The sequence below is a fragment of the Lissotriton vulgaris genome, chromosome 10 (genome assembly GCF_964263255.1).
Source record: "Lissotriton vulgaris chromosome 10, aLisVul1.2, whole genome shotgun sequence".
Taxonomy (NCBI): Eukaryota; Metazoa; Chordata; class Amphibia; order Caudata; family Salamandridae; genus Lissotriton; species Lissotriton vulgaris.
In genome coordinates, this window is record NC_141698.1 from 1,092,896,389 (window position 1) to 1,092,923,670 (window position 27,282).

Genomic DNA, 27,282 nt, shown 5'->3' on the forward strand with positions numbered 1-27,282 from the left:
TAAAATGGTTCATGAATTGCATTTAAGGAATCTCAAATTGAGATTCCTTAAATGCAATTAATCGCAATTTAGCGATTTCTAGAATTGCGATTTTTTTATTTGGGATGATGAATCCCAAATGCAAAAATAGTGCTCGCAAAGGGCCAGATTCTCAGAATCTGGCCCTTTGCGAGCCGATTTCGGCTTGATGAATCTACCTGTTAATGTCATTGCAGTTTGCAATTGTAATTCTGGGCTCAAACGATCGACCAGTTACCGTCTTCCAAGTTGGGAAAGTTACTGATTGAAAGGCGAAGGGGCTCTTTTTGGACCCATTCCCATTTGTCAAACATAGTTATTGCTTCAGGGGGAGTAGCTAGTGCTTCAGGGGCCACTGCTTGCTCACAATGAAGTTTTTCAAAATGGAAAAACATTTTTTGAAGTATCCCTGTTTCCTTAAACAACTTGGGCTGCTTGAAAAAATCCATTTTGAAATACTTACACAACCTTTGTTTGCTAGCAGGGCGCCATACTGTGTAGGTAGCCAATCAAAGTGAGTCGCAATGAATATTAATGAGGTCATTATGTGACCACATCCAATTTGATATTTTCTTTACTCAGATTTTAACACATAGGTCAGTTTGCAAAATTAGATACTGGCCACAAAAAGTCAGGTTGCAAATTGCAGCCACTTTTTGCAACCAGTAGCTTTGTATATCTGTCCCTTTACTACAAAATACAGGGGCAAATGGCAAGGGGTGGCATACCTTATACCTCCTCACCCCTTGATTTCCGTTGCCAGTGGAAATGTGGAGGGCAGAACCAACTCTATGGGCCAGATTTTCAAAAAAGGCGCACAGCACAGACCCCAAAGACGCTGTGCTGTGTCGCATGACAAGGAGGGAGCAGGAAAGCTCCATATCGACAGCGATATGGCTCTCGCCTCCCCTTTCCCTCGCAGCAGCACTGATTTCGGCTGCCGTGTGCCAGGCACACACCTTACTGCCATAGTTCTAAGCTGCGTACCTGAGTCTAGCAAAGGTTCTGTACTGGAAGGGTACCCTTCGTGCACAAAGTACTATGCCTGGAAAAGTTCAAACACTATTCCAACTTTGACGTGTGCAGCACATATGCAAAGTAAGAAAAAAAAGGGTAAATGAAAACATTTCTCCTCTTAACGCCTCCTTTCAGATGGCGTTAACTGTTGGTGCTAAACCTTCTCTACAATTGTTTGTAGATAGGTTTATGGGTCAAAAGGCATGGGTGGTTGCCCAGGAATGCCCATTTATCAACCATGTAAGGTCCACTTAGTGCTAAGTAATGCAAAGCAGTGCTTTGCGCTGCTTTGCGTTACGTGTAAGTTACTTTCCAATGCAAAATAAGTTTTGCACTGAGAAGTAAATTGGTAAAAAACATTTTGTGCTGGTTAACATCACTTTTGTGAGGCTAACCCAGTGCAAAATGTTAGAAAATCTACCCTCAAATTTGCTCTCGTATCCTTGAACAATCCAGTTTCCGACTCAGTTACTAACGACCTGTCCCTTCGATGCTCGTGTGTTTCTTCTTTCTTCTCTTCCCTCCTTTCCACAGCCTGTCTCAGATAGCCAGCGTTTCCGCGCCTAAAAATGGTCGGGACCTGTCGGTCCCACCCCTTCATTTTGGAACTCCATAACACTTTATATAAGACACACAGCTTCTAGTTTCCTCATATTCAATTCCTTATCTTCTAGGAGTTAGAGGGCTTCAATTAAATGGAGAATGTTAATCTAGAAGCCCAATATTCTTATCTTCAAACATCTCTTATGCTTATCTCAAACATGCCGCAATTCAATGGACCTCTGAAACAATCCAAGTATTTTCTGGATTACCACTGTTGTTCTCTTTGAAATTCAATTTTCCCCTTTGCTCTGGGTTGAGGCCTGACATACAGGCCCAGTCTCATGTACCCTGTAGTAATGATACTCGCATGTCCTCTCAACTCAGCTAGTTCTGATGAAGACCTAGTGCTTGACGGTCACTACTAGACTGGCACTGAGACCAGTGAAGGCATCATTAACTCCCTCTTTCTAAGGCACCCCTAAAAGAAAAAAATTGCATGGTGTGCTGTCCATCAGGGCATGAGCTTTTCCAAATAATTTCCCAACCCAGAAACCAGCAGAAGAGCTCCTAAAGCCTTGGGTCATTGCATCGGGGAGCTGTCCAAGAGACGCAAAAGGTTTGTGAAATGGGAACCAACCTCTTGAGGGCGGTGACAAGTACGGTTCAGGAACTGCCAGCAATGTCCAACGAGAAACTGGATAACAGATATACAATTCTTCTGGTCGCAAATTTGCAACCATTGTTTTTGTGACCGGTGTGGGATTGTGCAAGCCGACCAATGTACTAATAGGTTGGTTTGCAACATTCCAAATAAGAGTGGGTCGCAATCTGACCTACCTCATTAATAAAACAGAGATAGATTGCAAATAATGACTCGCTATGATTCTCTACAAGCACAGGGAGGTTGCCTAGAAGGGTCAGGAGGCCTCATTGGCTATGATTGTGTATGGGTAAAGTATTTTTAAAGCATCCTCCTTTCTTCAAGTGACACATGCTGCTTTAAAAAATACTTTAAAAAAAGTTTCATCGAGAGCAGACAGTGGTCCCTGAGACAAGGACCTACTACAAACAATTTATTTTTATTTCATGAAGGGGAAGGAGTCTAAACAGAACCCATTCCCCTTTGGAAATGGGTTGGCACCCCAACGTCGGGGCTGATAGCTTTTCAATGGTTTGTGAAAGCAACTGGGGCAAACCATTGATACATTGAATACTAATTTAGTATTTGGAGAGGATGCCCACAACATGTCCCTTCCAAGTATTGAATCTGTATCCATTAACAATACTACTTCACAAGTCAGTAAAACTTTACAGACTGCTAAAATGGGATCGCTACACATTTTATTTTGTTTCGAATGCTCCTCTTTTGCTATTCAGAGCTTTGCAGCTGCAAAATTGGTTCAAACATCTGGCCCTCAATTCTCTCAGAAAGTGGTCACTGGGCAATAGAGAAGAATTAAATCACTGTGAGACCCGAAACTATAGATTTCCAACTCTAAATGAATCCGGCTTTTAAATCTTCTTTTTTCTGGATCTTCACCATGAGCTTCGATCAAATTGAATCGTATCCATCATAACCACTGCAAACCAGTCTGTAGCCATCAGTCACGTAAAACAATTGTGTACAAAACTGATTGTGAAAACTGAACATGGTAAATAATATAGGGCCATAAGTCCCACTTTGCCAACTATTATCACCCGGTGATCTTTCATTCTTTGTATTGCACCCTTTGTATAGTGCTGTGGGGGCAAAAGAGCTTGTAGCGTACCCCACGGATGTACGTTGTTACAACGCATGCTTTTACCACAAATGTCTTTACAACGCAGGTTTTTCAACGCAAGTCGTTACAATGACTTGCTTTGGGGGGTGCTGGATAGTGAATAGTTTAATTTACTATTCCAACTCCAGTCCCCGTGGATAGTAGGGATGGTGTTGGATAGTAAATTAAACTATTCCCTATCCTACAGCGCCCCAAAGCGCAATTCGTTGTTATGACTTGCGTTGAAAAACCTGCGTTGTAAAGACACTGCGTGGTAAAAGCTGCGTCATAAAGGATGTTTCCTGTGCCCCACCATGTACGGTGTGTGGTTGTTGTCTCCATTTTGATCCTGTGTAGAAATGTTTCCATGTCATGCGTGAGAACCACCGAGATGCAGTTATTGTGTTATGAGATGCATCACCTAACACTGTGACCGATGAAGAAGGGTGGGAGAGAGGCTCTCAGCAAGCTGGCAGCTTTGAGCAGGTCCCTTTATAGCTGGGGTCTTGAACCTGGGGAGCAGCAGCCCACTACGGCAGCCTCAAGTGATCCGTGGGCGAGGGGGCACCAGGCTCTGGCCAAAAGAAGCTTTATGCTGATAACAGTGCTTTGTTTCAAGCTGAAAACAACCAGCAGCAGTAATCCACTCTGTAATGGTCCATCCCTGACAAGGGCTAAGATTAATATCTTGGCTGGGAGAAGGTGTCCAATGGGAAGGGACTGCAAGTATTCTTCAAAACCTCCACTTCTGATAGTCACTCTGGATACTTGAACGCGCCAGAAAGGCCTGCCTGACGAGAATAGCATTGTTTGGCAACCATGCATCTGATTGCAGTTTTAAAACGGTAGCAGAACTGAACTGCAATGTTTAAATAAGTCTATACATATTTAAACATTGCCAATATAATAGAGTAGTTGTGAAAAATTCTGAGGCACCCAATGGTTTTATTTTTCATTGGGGGTGCACAGCATTAAAAGGTTTGAAGACTGCTGCTTTATAGCATTTTTAAGAATGTAGTCAACTTAGTCGATTACTGCCCCGGGCTGTCCGTTCTAAGACATTTTGTTTAACCCCTTGCATGCTTATGACGAGCTCAGCTCGTCATGACTGCCACGGACTGCCCACGCGGGGCTAATTCCCCGACTTTGTGGGCATTTTAAAGGAGCGGGCAAAGTCGTGACGAGCTCAGCTCGTCATGAGATCAACTCCACTGTGCAGCATGATGAGCTGGGCTCGTCACCAGCACCGTGGCGCCGTGCGCAGCCTCTCCCCCCCGCACCACGGGGGAATTAGCCCCGCGTGGAAGGGGTTAAAGTTTTATGGACCTGAGCAGGCATAGGTTGGAGGAATGACTGGAAGAGAGATCTCCTGGCCTGGACCTTTTTTACTCTCATCCCACATCTGATAGCCCATGTGAGATGTCAAGAAGCGGACTCGATATGTATCTCTTTGGGACCAAAAGTGGTGGACTAAATGAGGTTCCTTCGTTGGCCAGCGGCATATGGCAGATCTGTTCAGTTTTTCCATGGGGGTTTTGGTGGTGTGGTGAGTGGTTTATTGCTGTCACTCTGCCTTTCTTGTGAGCACATGTTCACTTGATGAAAGTTGTAGAACTTTCTTCCGACATCTGTGATACCCGTGTCGCGAATGGACATATGTGTGTATGTGTTCACTCTTACCTTCACCTCTTCAGCAAATAATACCTATCGCTACATTTTATTTGGGAAAACATTTACTGGGTTGCACATTTTAAAATCGCCGAGTACGTTTGGTGTCTTTGCACCTGGTTACTAAGGGCCACTTGACGTCAAATGTTCGTCAGGGACAGATTGATGTACTTTAAATTCATGATTGAGCAGTTTTGCACTGGTGACTGGGCACTTTTACACTAGAACATGTGCTGACGTAACATTGCTAGTACCAAAAACGGGTATGGCTCTAATCAGTAAGACTGAGCTCAATACAGGATACAACAAAGATAGTGCCAGTACTGATTGCTATTCAAAAACTATTTACCCAAAATGCATAGACCATACACATTTGGAAGCTCATTAGTAGCTTTTTTATTTTTCAAATATTTGATATTTTCATCTCATAAAAGATTCAACATAGTTTTCAGTTTATAAAAAAAGACAACACCAAAACATGGGGTAAATTGAAGACAAGGGGACCGATAGAAAATCACACAACCACTCGTACATTCAATCACATTTACTGTTACACAACATACCACTCCCATCCAACCTTCAAGGTACACACACACAGCAAAGGTAGTTAAAATAAACCAATGGAAGAACGCATGGTCTGCCAAAACCACTGAATTAACAACAGAATTCCATTATATGTATAACAGATGTGCATCAATACAACTTAACAAAAATCCTCTTCTAAATTAAGTGTGGCACTGTCACAACTCAATAGAAAACAAACTATTTTGGCAGAACCGATGGTCTACGCGTTTCGAATCTCTAAAGTCTTGGGATTGTCTTCAGGACCACAAAAGATCAGTGTCTCAGAGAACAACAAAGGCTGTATTGTTAAAACGTTCTTCACCAGTGATTCTAAAGACCTCCCCCAATGTCCTTATTCTTTCCTTGAGCGCAGTGGTCGCTATGAAGTCACAAAACACGGCAGTCTGAACGCACCTGGTGACGCGACTACTCCAACCTAGCCCGACAGTCCTACCTGGCTACGCGTAAAGAATACAAAGCTGCCATTAGCCTAGCCAAAACGGAACTCTTCTCTAACAGGATCTCGGCGGCTGCCGACAAATCCAAGGAGGTGTTCAGAGTCATGGATGAACTCACTACAGATGACAGGACCCTCCCAGCCCAGACCCCCACTCAAGAGGCCTGTGATACCCTCAACTTCTTCTTTTTAGACAAAATTACAAAAATTAAAAACTCTATCCTCCCATCTCCCCAGTTACCCCCACCGGTCTCTTGCTCTAATAATCCCTCGACCTTCTCTTCCTTCCCGCTCCTAGACCCCACTTCTCTAGCTGAACTGGCAATTCGAGTAAAATCTGGTTCCCCGAACAACTGCTGCCCGCCATCTGTCCTGCGGAGTATATGTCTGCACCTACCAGACTGTATCCTACCTTTACTCAACGGGGCACTTAGCTGCGGCACCGTTCCGACTTCCTTCAAGGAGGCTATCTTAGTGCCCCTCCTCAAAAAACCCGGCGCCGACCCCGCGGAGCCTTCGAATTACCGTCCCATCTCCCTCCTCCCGTACTTTTCTAAACTGATGGAGGCCCACGTTACCCGGTGCCTGTCAAATTTCATTGAATCATCCCATTATCTCGAGCCTAATCAAGCCGGCTTCAGACCTACCCACTCTACTGAGCAAGTCATCCTGGCAGTTCTGGACACACTTAGGAGCAACTCGGATGTGGGGTCCCCCCAAGCCCTCGTCCTCCTGGATCTGTCAGCCGCGTTCGACACGGTGGACCATAACATCCTTCTCCACCGTGTCGGGCAGGCTGGCATCCAGGGCACCGCTCTTGACTGGGTCAAGTCTTTCCTTACTGGAAGAACACAGGCGGTCCGTCTGGGGTCCTACACTGCCACTAAAACACCCACGAACTGCGGAGTCCCCCAGGGCTCCTCTCTATCGCCGCTCTTATTTAACCTATACCTCCGGCCTCTGATCCAATCCCTTCAAAATTGGGACATTGTCGTCTACAATTACACTGACGACTTACAGATCATCCTCCCGCTTAACTCTCCTCATGCTATCAATACCTTCCATGCAGTCATGACCCACATCCAATGTTGGATGAACCAGAACCAATTGAAACTTAACCCCAGGAAACCTGAGCTCCTCCTCCCGGGACTCAGTCTCGCTTACTGGGGCCCGCAGTTCTGGCCTTCGGAGCTAGGCCCCTCCCCCAGTCCCAGTGAAAACTGTAAAGAGTCTGGGAGTGATCATTGATGCTGAACTTTCCCTCAGAACACAGGTGGGAGCGGTAATCTCCTCCTGCATGTACGAGCTCCGGAAGATCCGCAAAGTCCGCCGCTTACTCCCCCCCGCTGCACTTACCCAAGTTGTAATCTCACTTGTGCTCTCCCGTCTAGACTTTTCTAACTCAATCTACCATGGTCTCCCATCCTCCCTGACTCACCGCCTCCAAGTTGTCCAGAACCAAGCGGCCCGCCTAATTCATAGTATCCCTAGATGGCAATCTGCCAAACCCCTACTCCACAGTCTTCATTGGCTCCCAATAGCCCAAAGGGCAGCCTTCAAGGTGGCATGTCTCACTTTCAAAACCCTTCACTGCCCTGGCCCTGCGTTTGTAAAATCTCTTATTAGCTCCTATTGTCCACAGCGTGACCTCCGCTCGGCCCACCATCACCTGCTAGTCACTCCCAAAATTAAAACTAAGAAACTCGGCGGTCGTCGCTTCTCCTATTTGGCCCCTGCACTCTGGAACCCCCTCCTTCTCTCCATCAAATCCTCATTCTCTCTCCTGAACTTCAGAAAACTACTTAAAACTTTTCTCTTCCATCCCCTCTGCTAGAACCCCGCTACTTTGCTTCCCCTCACCCACTCTGTCTCTCAGCGCCAGGAAGCCTCAGCGTCAGTGCGCTTTACAAATGGCACCTAAGATAAGATAAGATAAGATCAGTATCTCAACAACTAATCTCCATCCTCCTTGCGGCGTGGAGTTGGGTATACTTCTTGTTGTTTCTTTCTACGTTGTTTTGTTCCTCAGTGCGTAAAAAGAGTAAATCGTCCATTCGTTCGTGGAAAACACAGCCGCAGCCAGTTTGCAATTCAACGCTGGTTTATTTTAACTACCTTTGCTGTGTGTGTGTACCTTGAAGGTTGGATGTGAGTGGTATGTTGTGTAACAGTAAATGTGATTGAATGTACAAGTGGTTGTGTGATTTTCTATCGGTCCCCTTTCTTCAATTTACCCCATGTTTTGGTGTTGTCTTTTTTATAAAGTGAAAACTATGTTGAATCTTTTATGAGATGAAAATATCAAATATTTGAAAAATAAAAAAGCTACTAATGAGCTTCCAAATGTGTATGGTCTATGCATTTTGGGTAAATAGTTTTTGAATAGCAATCAGTATTGACGTAACACTGCAGCATGACTTTTGCACTAGTAAATGCAAGAACAAGATTCGCACCACCTGAAAGCGACTTTTGCATTGATCGATCAGCGCGCATATCAGTAGTGCATGGGTGCAAGACGTGCAGTACAGCCCCTGATTGGCTAATGGCTGCATATTGGCTTAGGACAGAGGTGTACAATGTAGGTCCAAGAATACTAGACCATGCCAGATTTTATGGATTAACACTGACAATGTAAATAGGATTAATTTATATTCAATGTATGTGAGTGTACTTGATGTGGATATCCTGATAAGTGAGCATTGAGAAAAGCCCCCCTGGATGTACACTGGACACCGCAGCTTTAGACGGATCAGGATGAAGGCGGATCTTTTAGTTCCTCAGCCTCTGTACCCTCTCCACCACATGAGTTGTGTAGGTACCCACCTTCCTGTTTGTCCGCCTGTGCCGCCTTCACTTTCATGTCCGTGATGTCCTTGAAGGAGGCCAAGAAGAGCACCACGTCCCCCTTCTCATTCTTGATGGGCACAATGTCCAGCAGGCACCAGAAAGAGGTTCCTGGAAGGAGAAAAGGAAAGTTATCATGTGAATCAGAAGCTTAGGTTTTATGTGATCAAGTACAGTCCACATTACAAATACTTTGCACAGGTGCAAAATAGGGGTGTACAAAACCTCTAAAGTTTGCGTTTGCCAACTTGGTAAAGTTTATTCTAGAACTTCAGGAAACTCAACAGCTTTGCCAAGAGATTTTTTTTCACAAATCATGAAAAAATCTATCCAGGAATAGGTTTTCCAGAAGAAACATCATGCACAACCTGTTTTTGCTAAATATGTTTCCAGCATAAAATACTCTCCTGCCTTTGTGTAGGACGTTTGACCAGTGGGTGAAAGTTTTCAGGTGAAGGTTTTCCATGGGGACAAATAATAACTTTATGAGACCACAACATCTGTCGTATGCACAAGACTTTTTGCAGGTCAAATTGTCCTTATTCATGACCGTAATAGCACTTTTCTGCTGCTTGCTTGAACGGGAATTCTTCAAACTGAGGGGACATATTTAGAAAGAAATGGCAGAGCATTGCGCTGTGGCAAATTTTGCAGTGCCACACTTTTCCATTTCCAAAATGGAGCTATGCACAATATTTACAACAATACGGCACACCCCTGTGTTTTCCCTAGTGCTGAGGCTAAAAATAGCTGCCTATCACCAACACAAACACCCTTACACCACAGTGCAAATGTGCCTGCATTGCAGGGACTGATTGTTTATATGCAGGAAGGTGTCTCTTCCTGCACATGAACAATCAGTAATGGCGATGTGTTCCTTCTAGGTGTGCTGCATTCTGCAGCAAACATAGAATTAGCAAATCAGCATTATTTCATTATTGTTTATGTGCCGGAAGGGACACCTTCCTGAACATAAACAATCATTCATGGCTTTCAGCTCTTTTTATGTGCGCTGCAGAATGTAGCACACATGGAAAAATGCAAAAATGAGGAGAAATAAAAGTATTTCTCCTCGTATCGTTATTCTTGTTCTTGCATTAGTTTTTGTCACTGCCACAGATTCACAGATCCTTGTAAATTGGGGGAGTGTAAAAAAGCAGTGGGTGTTGCGGTGGAACACCCACAGCAGCACCATTAGCACGCCCCTGCGTGAAAGTATTCCATATTTACAAAGCAGCGTTAAGCCACAAAAAGTGGAATAACGCCACTTTGTAAATATGGAGCAGGGCTTTGACCCCAGGAACGCCAGTGAAAGTGACGTCCCTGTAGGGCTGATGCCCTTGTAAATATGGAGCAGGGCTTTGCACCACAGGAACGCCAGTAAAGGTGATGTTCCTGTGGGGCTGATGCCCTTGTAAATATGCGCCGAGTTTTCTTCTGTCTACATCAAATAAAAAAAAACTGCACTAGAGTAAAACATGCAATAAGTCTCCACCTGCTCTGTTTTGTCCTGTTTACATAATGAGAAGTGGAATAAACAGATTTTTCACCTTTGAAACAGGGCGAATGAAGCATGTCTATCAAACGCCGTTTGGGCCGTCTCTTGTGAGGATTGCTTCATTTTTTATACAAAGGGCACTCATTGGTCAGTTTTTGTCCTTTTTACAACTGTGGTACACTTGTGAAATTATTTATGAGCAAAGATGTAATATATTATGATCAGTTATTTCACAATCTGTTCTCCTCTTTTTTTCATTGATCCAAAACGTGCTGATGCAAATGTAGACAGGAGCAGCATCTGTTTCATTCTAAATATGATGTTCGCTGTAACGTTTGTTGAAGCTGTTCTAGAACACCTAAAAGTTGTAAACTATCAAACTTATGCTTAGGGCATAAGGAGGTGTAAAGTTGTTTCTCTAGAAATTGTATAATTTATTTGTAATCTTCAAAGGTTTGCAAAGTTTGAAAAAAATCTAAACATTGAAGGAAACGTCTGCCAGAAGTTGGAGTGCAGGAGAAAACTTGACAAAAAACATAAACCCCATTTTTAGAGAAAGAATTCTCTTACAAAATCTTTCTCGCAAAACATATTTTTGTAAAAATGTGCATGGCTTTAAGCGCAAAATGTGAAACTTCACGCACGCCCATACCAAAACGCTTGTAGGGTGACAGAATAAACGAATGTATTCACTCCAAAGGCCTGTGTTTTGCTGTGGAATCAACGCTGTAAATCCCAAAGGCTCCATCAGCCTTTCATCCTTCCCAGGTTGATTACGTGAGCTCCATTAGGTAGGATAACAATTAAGAGCAATATAGTCCGTTACCAAGGGGTAAAAAGGTGGTTACATGTCCTCAATGTGAGCCTATAAGAGATCTTAAGACATATTATAACAGGAATAGCCCTAGCAAAAGGCTGTAATGCTATTAGAATATTGCACTAACTAAGGGTAGAAAGTTCTCAATTAAAAAGAGAGAAAGAGAAAAAGCAAACATTGGAATGTTGGTGCAAAAGTCTTTACCAGCAATTATTGGCCAACAGCCATCCCATTGTTTTAGTGGAGCTTCCAACTTTGCAATTTTCCAATATAGCATTCTTGTCCATTGTTACAAGCCCTCTACATGACGTATAGGCCTGAGCAGGACGTATAGGCCTGAGCAGGACGTATAGGCCTGAGCAGGCAGTGGCCTTTATGAGGCAAAATAACATTTTGGTACAGGCTGGAGGAGACGTTATATAGTGCTATTAGCTAATTCCACCCACTGATGGTGGAATGTTCAAACTTAAGCAGGGAGAAACCGACGAGATATATTAGACTACTGAAGTGGAGAGCCCTTAGGAGCCACTGTAGACCCTCTGCTGCCTCACTGCCTTCCATGGAACTCTCAACATTCCAGTTTTCTTATACAGCTTTATTGCCCACTGCTGGGGGCTTTACTGGGCGTTAAAGGCCCTGAACCCGAGGTGGGGGTGACCTTTTACAAGCAAGAGGGCCGCTTACGTGCTTTTACAAGCATGAGGCCAAAGGGAAATAACCATATAGGAACTGTCCACCCACTGAGAGCAGAACGTGCTCAATTACAAAGAGAAAACAGAAAAACAAACATTGGAATGTTGGAGCTGAAGGCCTCTATCAGCCATTATTGGCCCCGGACTACTGCACTGTCTTCAATGCCTCTCCCAACATTTCAATGTTCTCACAGCAACTTTTATCTAAACATTATCTGTCTGTTGTATGCACGATCAATATTATGAAGAGCTCAAAGGTCACAGGATGCCAAAGCTGAGGCACAGCTCCCTGCATCACTGGTCCATTTAAAGATGCCGCATTCTGCCAGCATCCATTTAAATACAACACCCTGGCATCATTAGCGGTGAGTGATGAAGAGGCTCATTTCTTTCGCATCAAATTTCGTGCACCATTGAAGTCTTTCATTGGTGTCGGTCATCCCAGTTTTAATGGGGCTTTTCCCAGCATGTTAGCAGACTTCTGAAGCTCGCTGTTTACTGCTGGCTGCCCTGCCTTCAGTTAATGATGCATCGTGCGCCTTTGTCAGCAACCAAAGCGTCGCTCCACTAATTGAAATATCTTCATGCCCTACACATGCCAGTCTAACACAGGCATAGAGTGCCTGGCCTGGAAACTGCTGACGTCACAGGAGCATTGAATCCAGAAGGCCGGATTGGACGGAAACAACCTTTACAACGCAACCATTACATTACACTACACTTACAGCGCAGGCGTTACATTGCAACATCCTTTACAACGCATGACACTACACAGCAGGCATTACAATGCATACCATTAAAACGCATGACACTACATCGCATGTCACTACAATGCAGGCATTACAACGCATACCATTACAATGCAAACCATTGGAGTTAGAATAGTAATTTTTAACTCCTACACTATCCAACATTTACCCTACTGTTCCACCCCTGGAGTTAGAATAGTAATTTTTACCCCTATACTATCCAATACTTACCTTAAATGCAATAATGGTATGCAATGTAATGGTATGTGTTGTTTGGTATGCGTTGTAAAGGTAGTATGCAATGTAATGGAATGTGTTGTAAAGGTAGTTTTTTAAAATGTGATGTAGTGTCATGTGATGTAATGGAATGTGTTGTAGTGGATGTTGCAATGTAAAAACTGCGTTGTAAGCGCATGCGTTGTAAATGTATGCGTTGTAAGATCATACATTCGATTGGACACCTGCCCCTCTGCGTTTCCCCAGTAGCCTGCATGCTAAGGGGCTACTTTAAGATGAAGAAGGGTTACATGAGCAAATCGTGCCCCAACCATGCCCCAATCTAGTCTACTGCAGCCAGCAGCTGGTCTGAACTTTGTTTGCACAGCTGGGTTTGCTTTCCGGTACAGCCTGACCTGGTTGGAGTAGAATTAGTGAGTTTCCTTAAGATGAAGGGCGGAGATCGCTGCCTTGAGCTGGCCTTGCTGTTTGAGAGATGCAACGTAAAGACCTCTGGGTGAGTGTCATAGACATTTCACCTCTAGTGCAGAGCTTGCTTCTGCCTGTATCTACACTACTGGGGCAGTTTCTGTGGCAGAAGAGACTGCAGCTGTGTGCGATGTTCCTTTCCAAATACCCATTACACAGATGCCAAGTTAGTGTCCCAACAGACCCAAGACCTGCTGACCTTCAGGAGGATACTCAAGACCTGGCTGTTCGATCAGTAGCGCCCCCCACCCCGAGCCTTGAGCCCATCGCGGGTTTGTAGTGCGCTTTACAAATGATTGATTGATTGATTTATTGATTGAGTGTCCGCAAAGTGGAAAGTGGCCATGTCTTCTTTTGTGCACGAGGCACCTGGAAAATGAGGGAATGCCTTTGTCTGCTGCAGTGTCCGCCCCGCCCGGGAGCTTGCAAAATGAATCACCACCCAGGGAGCTCTGTAACAGACGTCTGTATTCCTCCGCATAGGATCACCCACTGCACTCTGCTTACATCATAACCTTTCACAGCCACACCTTAACACCTCCCGGCATGCTACGTAATTCCTCTGTTGAGTCCGTCCAGAACCGCAAGGCTCCTAGCGCACAGAATCACGACACTACCCCTGTGTTCAGGCTCTATAGTACTAGAAGACATGAGTAAAAGGGTACTTGAGGGGGGGGGTAAATCTGCACCCCCCAGGAGGGGTAGGCTGCTAAAATCTTGTGCTTTAAATAAAGCACAAACTAAATATTGTAGCAGTAACATCAACTACCACAATATTGTGAAGGTGAGAATATGTAGAGATTTCCTATTCCATGTACATGTAAGTTGGCGATAGATATCTTTAAGGTACGTAGATGTGGAGGTAGGAGTAGTAAATCAGTGTGTAAATACTGTCACAATATTGTGATAATCCGTAACCTGGCTTCAATATTTTTGTAGAGCTCTGTTCTTCTACTCAATACTGTGACCTTCAGTGTCGAAGAAGTGGCATCCAGTCCCCCCCTCCAACCCCCATCATAGGGTCTTTGAGGGTGGATTTCATCTAGGGTTTGCCAGGAGTAAAAACATCCTGGGGCCCCTCTTGTAGGGGCCCCGGGGTGTCAGTTTCATTGATGATCTGGCTGGAGGCCAATGGAGAGCAGGCACCCTGCACTAATGTGTCAATCAAACCGGATGCCAGATTGTCTTCCTCTCATGTCCTTGTCTAGTTGTCGCACCCTCTTGATGTCAAGTCAATATTTCTTCTTCCTGCCCTTCGAGCAAGAGCTTCTATCATCTGAGGGTCTCCCTGTTACATCACAAGGTCTCAGTCTTCAGTCCAGGGGTCCTGCGCTGGGCCCTACATGATCAAGCCTCCAATAAGCGCCACGGCACTCTCCGAGTAGCTGCGCGCTGCATAAGAACTTCTCATTCATTCAATCATCCATTCATTCATAGTGTTAGTACTACAGAACAGATCTACTGGAACCAGATACATTTCTATCATGGTCTCTTGATCTCTACCCGTCTCTGAACCCTCCCCGCAACCTCTGCCCCATTTTGGGATCTGAGCCTGAGACTGGCCCCGCCCTGACGAGTGGCGAGCAGCCATCTGGGGGGGGTATCATGGTGCCAGCGCAGAAGGCGCCTTTGCGCATCTTTTTGACAACTTGAGTGCATGCATTAACTTGAGATATCTCTGACTTAATGCATGTTTTGCAGACAGCACAGTTTCGAGACTCAGGGCCTCTTACCAGAAAAAACATGCCTTAACTTCGAGATCTTTTGAGTTAATGCTCGAAGCTTGAGGCCAGCGCCTCCCAATGTCAGAAGTGAAGACCCCCAGGCTGTGAATGCTTGATTTCACCTGTTGCCCCTTTCCTCCCACATCACTCTGTTTGCCTTTATTTCACTCTTGCAGGTTCTTTTTCACCCCAGCTTTGTTTCTTTGTCCCTGTTTTCCCAACTTTTTCTTCCTTTTCCCCCTTTTACGCGTTTCTCTTGTGCTGCTTAAAAAAGGTAATTTGTTTGTGTTGAGTGAGGCATGACACACAAACCCATTACCTTTCCATAACAGTGCATATGATTTACATAGTTGCAGCTTGCTGAAGGTTGCTATTAAGATGCACATATGGTCTCAATAGAAGCCTTTCTGCTGATCACTTTAACAAACACCCTGACAGAAGGCAGCTGGAATGGGTTCCTTGGAAGAATGGACATTTCACCATCTCCCGGTGCCCCAGGCAAACACCAGGGCCTTCTGGGTCTCAGGGAAGGCCCTGATCACAGGCTTTTGCCACTGAGTTACAGCCTTAGGACTTAGTCTTAAGGGGCAGTTGCATAGTGCTCCCCTTGTCCCGAGGGGGGACTGGGCAGTGCTTAATTTGAGCAGGTGGTGTCTCCTACTCAGTAGCAGTAATTAATTTATTTCTGGTGTCGGCACCGGCACTTAAATGTCAACACTGCAGTTATGACAGTCTGCCACATGGCGGGGCTGCTCACATAATTAAGGGATGATCCGAACAACGGTTTTTTATAAATTCAATATACATTACAAATTACTGATACCTGCCTCTCCAGCCATTCCTTTAGCTTTGGGGGCCTGGAATAATCTGCACTGTCGCACTTGCAGGCGAGAGAGATGGTTAGTAGTTGTTTTGGCAGCGATGACAAGGGAGATGGGTGGTGCGAGCTGCAGTGGCCTCCTGGTCAGGGCCCTGGCCATTATTATTTTACTAATTAAGCACTGGGGCTGGGCCTGCCACGTTTCTTGCTTTCAACGCTTCACAAACAATGCAAAACACATGGGGGCAGATTTACAATTACTGGCGCATCCCTGCATATCGGCAGGGATGCGCCAGTAATTGTGCGCCGCAGCTCCGCCACCCTTTCTGCACCGCATTTACAATACGGCGCACCATGGGGCAAAAACGACACAGATGCGTCACGCATCTGTGCCGTAAAAGCGGCGCATTGCTGGAGTTGCGTCGCAAGCGCGATGAAGCTCCAGCAATGATCAGGGGGCCATATGTGCACAATGCTGCGTCAATCCTTACGCCTGCTTCAAGCAGGCGCAGGGTTTTGACGCAGCATGGGCCCAAAAGTGACATCTTGTAGATTTCACTCAGCCACTTTTGGGAGGCTTTCCTGCGCCGGAACGCCTCCCCCTGCGATGGTACGCCTCTTCTGGTGCCAGTCTTTACAACGTGATGCATCTGGGAGATGCGTCACGTTGTAAATACCCCGCACCATGGCGCATCTTTTGCGCCGCCGTTGCATCACAAAAGTGACTCAACGGCGGCGTAAAAGCGGTGCAAGGGGCTTGTAAATATGCCCCTTGGTTTTAAAGCGTGTTGGTTGGACCACAATACTTTCCAACCATTGGTGTTTGCACTTGGCCGGTTCCTGCTCCAAGCAGGGTCCACACCAGCTGCAGTGACCTTCAGAGGGAAGAAGGGGGAGGGGTCTGCTTTTGCTTGGCTCAGAGAGTCCATTACATTGCTAACAAAGACTCTTTAAAACTAACAGAGTACTTCTTTAATTTGTGAATGTTGCATCATATTTCAGTTTGTTATATTAAATTATATTGCTGAAGTGAGTGACAGTTGTTACAAGTGATTCAAATAATGAACTTAGAAACATTCATTCACCACCACTATTGACTGGCAACAGTGCTATTGGTGAACTAAAAGGAAAGTCAGTTGTCTTGTGCCACCTATACGTGGTCTTGAGATATTACTCAATCTATGGATTGAGTAAAATTCTAGTAATTTAATTTTGTGCAGCATATACCCTTGACTGATGTATTTCAAAGTGCTTTAACGTGATGATGAAAGAAAATGAGGTAGCGTGAAAATAGTAGTTGCCTAAGATCACACTATGGGGCAGAATTACAAGGCCCCTGCGCCACCAGTACGTCACTTTTTGTGACGTACTGGTGGCGCAGGGGACCTCCTCCATATTTACAAGGACAGGAAAAGCCACCCTGCGTGACTTTTCATCTCCTTGTAAATACGGCCCCTTCATACGCATTGAAGGGGCGTTCCATGGGTGTTGCTGTGGGTGTTTCCAGGCAAAACCCATGGAACAAGACACATCTCCAGATTTACGAGAAATCGTGTATCTGGAGATGCGTCAGAATGCTACACCACCCTAGAGGTGGTGAAGGGAGGCGCAACGAGGAGAAATGTTTTCATTTCTCCTCATTTTTTCCTCTTTCAATGCGTGCTGCATTCTACATCATGCATTGATAGAGGAAAAAAGCCTTTAGTGATTGTTTTTGTGCAGGAAGGGGCCCCTTTCTTCACAGAAGCAATCTCCCCATGACGCAGGAATCCTTGCTCCATGGTGCAAGGGTGCCTGCCCCGGGAACTTGGCAGCTTTTTGTGCGCCAGCGCAGGGGAACGCACAGGAATGCAACATAATCTTGTAAATATGTTGCATTCCTGTACTCTGAAAGTGCCACAGCGTGGAGCAGCCTAGGGCTTGCGGTGCCACGCTGCAGCACTTTCTTGTAGATCTGTTGCCAAGTAAAAGCCTGGATTGACGCATGGTTTCCTGGCTTTTTGTTGTGCAATTTGGCCACTACATGGTTATCTCTTTATCTCTCCTGTTTTTGACCAAAGCTTAATGCTTTGCGTTTAATTCCTTGAAGCGCTAAATCAGTGCACTGTGTTAAATGCAGTCAGGCTGTTCGTTGCCACCCATTCTTGAATGAATTTGTGCACCCTCTCCTCATCTATCCAAATATTCATTCATTCATTATTTAAGCCATGCAGACACGTCTCTACTCTCCATCCATCCATCCATCCATTCAATGATCGACAAGGTCATTTAATGAAACCTGTTGTAAAACAGACCATGTTTGCAATTGTTTTCAAACTTTTCTTGGGGAAGGACCCCTTTCTGCCCCATGCACCCTTAGCAGTGGTCTGGCTCTCTCTCTGAACTGGCTGGCTATGTAGTGTGAGGGCTGAACTAACAAAATGTGCCAGGGCTGCTTTTGGTTCCCAGTCCAGCCCTGTACCTCTCAACGCCCATGTTAGTGGTGGTGGTCGTAGCAAATATTCAAACGAGAACTTTGAAGGCTGAAGTTGAGAAGGTTCCATGTGAACAGCAGTTGAACATGGGTCAGTCGATCCTAGGAGATTAAAGGGGCCATCTGGTGAATAGTGCCAAAGACCATGTCAGCTGATGTCATCAAACCAAGTCACCTTCTAGAAGGTCTGTTGCTGGTGATTGTTAGAAATGCAGGACTAGGAGAAGAGAACAGTCTTTTCTCTACACCGGGCAGCCACATTAACACCCTCTGAGATGAGCCCATAGGTGTGCGCCCTATGGTGGTGAACAGGAGTGGGATGTCCCTGTGTGTGGTTGTGTCAAAGGAGGGTTCCCCAAGTTCACTATCCTAGTCCACCCGCATTAGGCATGGTAGCCCCAGCTGATGCTTAGGCAGCCCAGAAACTGCAATCTGCTTGGGGTGCACAGGCTGTGCACTTCACACACCTCTCGAAACAACATCTCAGCAGAACAATCAGAGGAAAATGTAGTCATGTTAAGAAGAACTGTGGTGGTCATAAGAGAGTGATAAAACAGGAAGCTCGAGCCAGAGACCAGGTAGCGTTTGCACGAGAAGCTGTGAAGGGAAGGAGTTGAAGGCCTCACCCTGCAGGTCTTTTTTCCCACCAGACTGTGGTCGTAAAGTTCTTTCTAAAGACCTGGTGCTGTGGGCAGTGGCACAGTGAGGGGGCCCATGGGCACCGCTCCAAGCAAGAACCTAGGGTCCAAAAACCCGTCTCCAGTTCACTAGTAAAAAAGGGGTACCACTGGGTTTCAGTCGGCCCTGGTGCCCTAATTTTAACCATTATGTTTGTTATGCGCTTGTTACCGAGATACCACTAAGGGCCTTATTATGATGTTGGTTGGAGTTGTCTCCGACCGACACCATCTCAGGACTGAAAGACGGGCGTCCGGTCTGTAGTCCTGACATCGCAATTACAATGCAACCGCACATGGTGTGGTTGCATATTCCCATTTCTCTATGGGAGCTTGCACTACAGCCGTAAACTGACAGTAGCACAAGCTCCCAATGAGAAATGGGAGATTGTATTCATTCCTGCACCGTGTGGAAGGCCCCTCAAGGTGCCTGCCACATGGTGCAGGGATCAACAGGGGCACCATAGGTGCCCGCTCCGCCCCAACCGGTGGTGGCAGTGGCTTGGAAAGCCTGTGAGAAACCGAGCATAGTAATCGCAATGGTGGAAACACTGTCCATTGGGATTACGGTCCGGTCTCTGACTGGCCCATGGGCTCCTTGAGCCTGTCAGAAGCCAGCTGGAATGACCGGCAAGTTTCCATTCCACCTGCCTGGATTGTAATTGTGCGATCGGAAGTGAAACTAATGATGGGTGTCGGAAAGCCTCCTACATGAGCTCGGAGGCTTTCCGACACTCATCATAATCGGCCCTTAAGAGATGGTCTGTGCCTTACAAGTATCTTTAAAAGAGGTTTTCATCTTTTTCTTGAAAGACAGGAAGTCTTCACAGACAGTGGACCTTTCCAGACCTACGCCAGCGCCTGTAGAAGTATATTTACACCAGGGTGCCAGAATAGCTCAAGATGTCTGAGGGAAGAGAACACCTTGACAAGCTGAGCCTCTAAACTTCAAAACAGCATCATGCTGTGCCTGCAGAGATGCATTATGGGTATACTTCTGTGTCTGGGAGCATGGGTGGTGCAGTCACTGTGACAACTTAAGTATTCCCATGATTACAAATTACCATTTGTCTACAATTACCGACTCCTAGACTGTAAATACCCCTAATTGTGCATGCAAGTGTCTTGATTTAAATGTAGATGAACAGTGTTTGAATCAAGTAATAACCCAAGCCTTGCAAAGGTAAGTGCTAAAATCTAAAAGTGCAGCCTCTGTGCAAGCATGGTCACCACACTAACAACAATAATGTATGTATGTAGTATTTGTGTAGCACAAATCAGCGAAAAGGCACTGGAGCGCTGTAGAGGGCTGGAATCAAAGATACAGGCAACAAGTGCTGAGGAATAACTGGCCTCTGGGAGCAGAAGAGCTGCACTGCAACTGCTTTGTGATGAGTTGTTCTCTAAAGAGGTGCATCTTCAACTCTTTCCTAAACTGGAGCAGTGTCGGGTCGAACCTGATGGATGCAGGGATACTGTTCCCCGTTGTGGGTGCATAGATGGAAAAGGCCTACTGCTTTGGTTTTTTCCTTTAAGACTTTTTAGTCTCTAGCTTGGGGGTGGCCTGGTTTCGGGTTGGGTGGTTGGGAATACTGAAAACACACTTTATTGTTTAATTTAACTTTAACAGTATGTCGATACGTGTGATCTTAGCTGTTTTAGCCCTGGGGTTCTGCAAGTCAGTTCTCTAATAATAAGATCTAGGCCTAGATGTAGGTAATTTTATTTTACCACTTCTTAAATACCGAATTTTACCGATTCGGTATTTAAGAAGTGGTAAAATAGAGGGGGGGGGATGTAGGTATTACAGAATCGGTAAATTCCGAATCGTTAAGATTCGGTATTTACCGATTCTGTAAATACCGATTCGGTAATGCCCATTGATTCCTATGGGCATTGAAGCCCATAGGAATCAATGGGCATTAATGAATCAGTATTTACCGATTCGGTAAATACCGATTCCAGCAAGGGTGCAGGGGTTGTCACTTTGACTCCCTCTAGCACCCCAAATACAGGCATGTCTGACTGTCACATGGCATAGGTGTGCATGCACACAGTTTTATTGATAGGTGTACAGTTGTACAAAGAGGTTCCCGGTAGGATTAACTAGCACCCCACCCTCTGCTTTGAATTAATTACATTGAAAGAGAACAGTGACATGGAAGGTGCTTGCATCCACTCAAGAGGCAGCCTACTCAGGAGAACAAAAAACATCTCTCCTTGCCAGAAGATAGCCACACTTAGGGGATGGCGCACCTGAAGCCCACCCTCATCAACTCAGCCAGGACACATGCACTCAGCCCCAGTGAGGACACTTTCACAAATATTTTAAATGTGCCAGTCCCACGGAGTAGCCAGAGAGAAAGATGAACAAGTTAGATACCTCGGTTAAAGGCCCAGGGCCGGACAGGATACTGATAGTTGTCAGCAGCTGGAAGCCTCCACTGACCAGAAAATCTGAAAACAGCTTCTGAGATATCTTCATCCAAACGTCACCAAATATAGAGAAGCCATCAAAGCCTACAAGGCAGAAATTAGAACTGCCCAAGCTGGGTATTATGGAAAGAAGATTACCTCAGCTTCTAACTCCCCCCATGAAATTTTCAAAATCATGATAGCCCTTCTTAAGCCTCCTGCGCCCCCTTTGCCGGCGGAGGACACCTTAGGACGCTGTACTAAGCCGGCACATTTTTTCTATAGGAAAATTGATGGCATCTACTCCACCTTTGCCCCTATCAGCTTCTCTTAATTACCTCCCCGGCAGAGGCTAAATCCCGATTGTTAGAACCTCTTATTAAGACCATCACTCTTATGGATACGAAATCCTTAAAAATTTACTTGGAGCAGTTGAAATCTGGCTCCCCAAGTGATGTTGTACCCCTCACTACTCTTAACCGGGTCTTTGACTCTGTTGCTCCAATTATTCTGGATCTCATCAACATTTCGCTGTCTTCCGGGATCGTTCTGTCTCCATGGAAGCGAGCCATGGTCAGAGCCCTTTTGAAGAAACCCTCCCTTGACCCTGAAGTCTTTGCTAACTATCTGCCGATTTCACTCCTACCTGGGATTGCAAAAATAGGTGAAAAATATGTCAACTCCGTTCTCTCCACTTTTCTGGAGGAGAATGAACGCCTTCACCTCTCTCAAACAGGTTTTAGACCCCAAAAAGGCACGGAGACGGCCTTGTTAGCGGTGGTCGAAGAATCCAGAAATATTCTGGACATCGGCGGGTCTGCAGCTATTATATTGCTCGACCTCAGTGCGGCCTTCAACACTGTTAATCACCAACTTTTGATCACCAGACTTAGAGAGATCGGGGTGACAGGAATTTTACTTAAATGGTTGAGTCTTTCCTGGTGGATAGGTCATTCCAGGACTTCGAGGACAATTTCAGCTCCGAAAGAATGCCATTACCATGTGGGGTTCCGCATGGCTCCTTCCTGAGCCCCACACTCTTTAATGTCTATCTGCACCCTCTGGCAGAGGTGGTCAAGCCCTTTGGGGTCAGGATCATTTCTTACGCTGATGCTACCCAGCTGGTTGTGTCCCTCAATATTTTGGACAATGCTAAGAGCAATTTGGCCAGCTGCTTGGAAAGGGTCTCCACGTCGATGGATGACTCTTTCCTAAAGCTGAACACAGTTAAAACCGAGCTGATGTACTTGGGAAAGACCATAACTTGGACACCAGCACATTTTGGCCCATATGCTTAGGGGTGATACCCACCCCCAAAGCTCAAATAAAAAGTCTTGGGGTTTGGCTGGACCACAGCCTACATTTCAAGGAACAGGTGCGTAGGGTGGCAGGTACCTGTTATGGTATCTTAAAAATGATCAGGAAGTTTCTTCCACTTCTGCCGTTTATTGCCAGGAAACTTTTGGTGCAAGCTATGATTCTCTTGAGGCTTGATTATGCCAATGTGCTTTACCTAGGGTCTCCTGCTGCAACCATTAAAAAGCTGCAAACTGTTCAAAACTGTGCGGCGGGACTTCTTATGCACGTTCGTAAGCGGGAATTGGCCCAGCCTCATATAATTTCTCTGCGCTGGCTTCCGGTGGCCGAGAGAATCCTGTTCGAGGCTCTGTGTATTGCCCATAAGTCACTTTCAGCTAGGGCTCCTCCGATTCTTCAATCCATTATTTCCCCTTACCTCCCTAAAAGATCTTTGCGCTCTGAGAAAAAACATGTAGCAGCTGTTCCTAGAATATACCGAGTTCGGAGTGGGGGACGTCTGTTCTCCTTCATCGCGGCCAAAGGCTGGAATCAGCTTCCAGATCATATCCGGATCGAGGCCAATAACCTCCCTTTCCGCAAATGGCTGAAGACTCTGCTGTTCTCTGGAACCCTCTGGTCGTTTCTGATTGAGTGTTGGCTCTGTCTCTAGCGCTGAGAGGCCTTTGGCAGCCATGCGCTTCACAAGTGTCTATTCATTCATTCATTCACCAAGGGCTACCTGCAACTTAACAATGGGCGGGAAACTCGAAGGAACCAAGGCCAGTGTAACCAGCTCCTCCTGCAGCAACTGGTGAGTGACTGCTCCTGTAAAGCACGCTAGAACGGAGCAGAGAGGCTTGCGGGCGGTGTCAAAATATTGTAAATTAGGCCCTAAATACATTGGAGCAGCAAGGATGGCAGATTTCACCAACGATGAAATAGCAATTCTGGATTAGAAGATCAAACCACAGGTGTGGTTGCTCTGCCATACTGTCAGTAAACAAAAAGCCATCCAAAAGGCTCCGGGGACCAGCTTCTGAAACAGATTTTGTGCCCAAGTGAAACAAAGCTGAACAGTGGCACAGCTGGAGAGGAGCTCCAGCCTTTCCAAACTGTGCCCGCACCTGGTCTCACTTCCAATGTCTTTTGGTTCCCATTGTCCTCCATGGCATGGGCGCTGTGCATCTAAATTGTTTTCCTAGAGCTTAAACCAAGTCTGCCAGAAAGTGCCTGGGAGTCCTATTGTCTTTCAGTGACATGCATTTGTAACCATGTTCAGGGGACCAAGATATCACACTTCAGAGCCTTTCCTTGATCGGCACCACCCCTTTTCCATGGGTATGTGTAAAAGTGCTTTCACACTTCTACATCTCTTCCACGTGTAGACTCAACATCTAAGGTCAAGGTTCAAAAATGCTATTGCCAAATGAGACAAATGCTGCAACCATAAGCACCACCTGAGATAACCTTACAACACAGATACACATCTGTTATTTACACAGTTTCAGGATGCTTTTGGTTTCAGGTAAGCTTCCTGTGAAAAGAAGGCGAGAAGGAGCAGAGATGTTCCAGATCTCTCCGCTTCAGAAAACAGGAATCTGGTGGCGCTCCTTGCTCAAGGATAGCACGTGCTTGTTTCTAGGGATACATTCGATGGTGTTTGGGAGCTTGAGTGCCAAATAAAGACTTTATTATTATTAGAATTTGTATTGTCAAGTCAAGTCAAGTCAGAGAATTTATATAGCGCACTACATACCCAGAGGGTCTCAAGGCGCTTAGGAAGGGGAGGGGGATTACTTGTCAAATATCCATGTTTTAAGTTGCTTTCTGAATGCTAGGTGGTTCTGGGTAAGGCGAAGGTAAGTGGGGAGTGAGTTCCATGTTCTAGCAGCCAGGTATGAGAAGGATCTGCCTCCCATGGTGGTCTTGTTGATGCGAGGTACAGTGGCGAGGGCTTGGCTGGAGGAACGTAGTTGGCGGGAGGGGGTGTAGAAGGACAGTCGTGAGTTGAGGCATTCTGGTCCGATGTCGTAGAGTGATTTGTGTGCGTGGGTTAGCAGTCGGAAAGTGATTCTCTTATTGACGGGTAGCCAGTGGAGGTCTTTCAGGTGACCAGAAATGTGTTCGTTGCGTGGGATGTCTAATATGATCCTGGCTGAGGCGTTTTGGATTCGTTGGAGTTTCTTCTGGAGTTTAGCGGTGGTACCTGCGTAGAGGGTGTTTCCGTAGTCAAGTCGGCTCGTGACCAGAGCATGGGTGACAGTTTTCCTGGTTTCGGTGGGGATCCAGCAAAATGTTTTTTTGAGCATGCGAAGAATGTTGAAGCAGGATGAGGATACGGCGCTGACTTGTCTGTTCATTGAGAGTGAAGAATCCAGGATGAAGCCTAGGTTCCGTGCGTGGTCTGTCGGGATGGGTGCTTTTCCAAGGGCTTCCGGCCACCAAGAGTCATCCCATGCAGAGGGGGATGGACCTAAGATGAGGACTTCTGTTTTATCTGAGTTCAGTTTCAGACGGCTGTGTTTCATCCATTCGGCAACTTCTTTCATTCCTTCGTGTAGGTTCGTTTTGGCGGTGCTGGGGTCATTGGTGAGAGAAAGGATTAGTTGAGTGTCATCCGCGTAAGAGATGATGTTGAGGTTGTGTTGGCGGGCGATGGCCGCGAGGGGGCTCATGTATACGTTGAAGAGGGTGGGGCTGAGTGAGGACCCTTGGGGTACGCCACAGATGACTTCAGTGGCCTCGGATTTGAATGGTGGAAGGCGGACTCTCTGGGTTCTTCCGGTGAGGAACGAGGTGATCCATTCAAGTGCTTTTCCTTGTATTCCGATGTTACTGAGGCGTTGTAAAAGGGTGCTGTGGCAGACTGTGTCGAATGCTGCAGAGAGGTCGAGGAGGATTAGGGCGACTGTGTCTCCATCGTCCAGTAGAGTTCGAATGTCGTCTGTTGCTGCGATGAGGGCGGTCTCAGTGCTGTGTTTTGCTCGGAAGCCAGATTGTGAGGAGTCGAGGGATTTGTTGGCTTCGAGAAAGCGGCGAGTTGGTTGTTGACAGCTTTCTCGATTACTTTGGCCGGGAATGGAAGGAGCGAAATGGGGCGGTAATTTTTGAGTTCGGTGGGGTCCGCTGTGGGTTTTTTCAGAAGGGCGGTGAGTTCAGCGTGTTTCCAGTTTTCCGGGAAGGTGGCGGAGTTGAAGGAGCAGTTGATGACGTCTCGGAGGTGCGGTGCTATGACGGAGTCTGCTTTGTTGAAGATGTGGTGAGGACATGGGTCTGTGGGGGATCCTGAGTGGATGGAGTTCATCAGGCGGATGGTGTCCTCGGTGGAGATTGGGTTCCAGTCATTAAGGGTGTTCACGGGGGGAGAGTGTTCAGCAAATGGTTGGGTGGGTTGGTCTCCGGGTTGGTTGTCGAAGCTGTTGTGGATGTCTGCAATCTTGTTGTGGAAGAATGAGGCTAGGGAGTCGCAGAGGGCTTGAGAGGGGGTGATGTCGTTGGAGTTGGCTGAGGGATTGGAAAATTCCTTGACGATGTTGAAAAGTTCCTTGCTGTTGTGGGCGTTGTTGTCAAGTCGATCCTTGAATGCTGTTTTCTTGGCCTTTCGGATAAGTTGGTGGTGAGTGCGGGTGGCGTTTTTGAAGGCGTCCTTGGTGCTAGTGGTTGGGTCTTTTTTCCAGGCCTTTTCAAGGGAGCGGCAGAGTTTCTTGGACTTCTTAAGATCATCGTTGAACCATGAGGCCTTCTTGTTGCCAGGTTTGCTTTGACGTTTTTTCAGTGGTGCTAAGGTGTCGGCGGTGTTGGATAACCATAGGGTGAGGTTGGCGGCGGCTTGGTCTGGGTTAGAAGAGTGGGCTGGGGTGTTTAGAAGGAGCGATGAGGAGATCTGGTCGGTGGTGATTTTGTTCCAGTTTCTTTGCAGAGTTGGTTGGAGGTGGTTGATGGGTTTTGGCTTGTTGTAGGTGAAGTGAACGCAGCTGTGGTCAGTCCAGAGGAGATCCGTAGTGTGGCTGAAGGAGACATGATTGCTGGAGGTGAAGATGGGGTCGAGTGTGTGACCTGCGATGTGGGTGGGGGAAGTGACCAGTTGTTTAAGTCCGAGGTTGGCGAGGTTGTCCAAGAGGGTGGTGGTGTTGCGGTCGTTGATCTTTTCAAGGTGAAAGTTGAGGTCTCCCAGAAGGATGTAGTCTTTGGAGGGGAGCGCGTGAGGAGTGATGAAGTCCGTGATGTCTTCACTAAATTTTGCGCGGGGTCCTGGTGGTCTGTAGAGGAGGGTGCCTCTGAGTGTGGTCTTGGGGTCAATGTGGATCTGGAAGTGAAGGTGTTCGGAGTTGACGAGGTTGGTGTCAGAGCTGGTTGAGATGCGGATTGATTTCTTATGGACGATAGCGATTCCTCCTCCTGTGTGGCCGGTACGGTCCTTGCGTGTGATCTTATAGTCTTCAGGGATGGCAATGGTGATGTCTGGGGCGGAGGAAGCGTTCATCCATGTTTCTGTTAGGAAGGCGACGTCCGGAGAGATGGTGTCTAGTAGATTCCATAGGT

The 27,282-nt window shown here is 46.3% G+C and overlaps 1 protein-coding gene across 2 annotated transcripts in view; it reads right to left on the reverse strand.

Annotated features, from left to right (window-relative positions):
- The window catches only part of KCNH8 (potassium voltage-gated channel subfamily H member 8), a 960,407-nt gene that overhangs the window by 451,269 nt on the left and 481,856 nt on the right, over positions 1–27,282 (reverse strand). For both annotated transcript variants that reach the window (XM_086942172.1, XM_086942171.1), the window contains exon 3: positions 8,851–8,982. In XM_086942172.1, the coding sequence (XP_086798298.1) occupies positions 8,851–8,982 (132 nt within the window). The remainder of the gene's footprint in view (positions 1–8,850; positions 8,983–27,282) is intronic.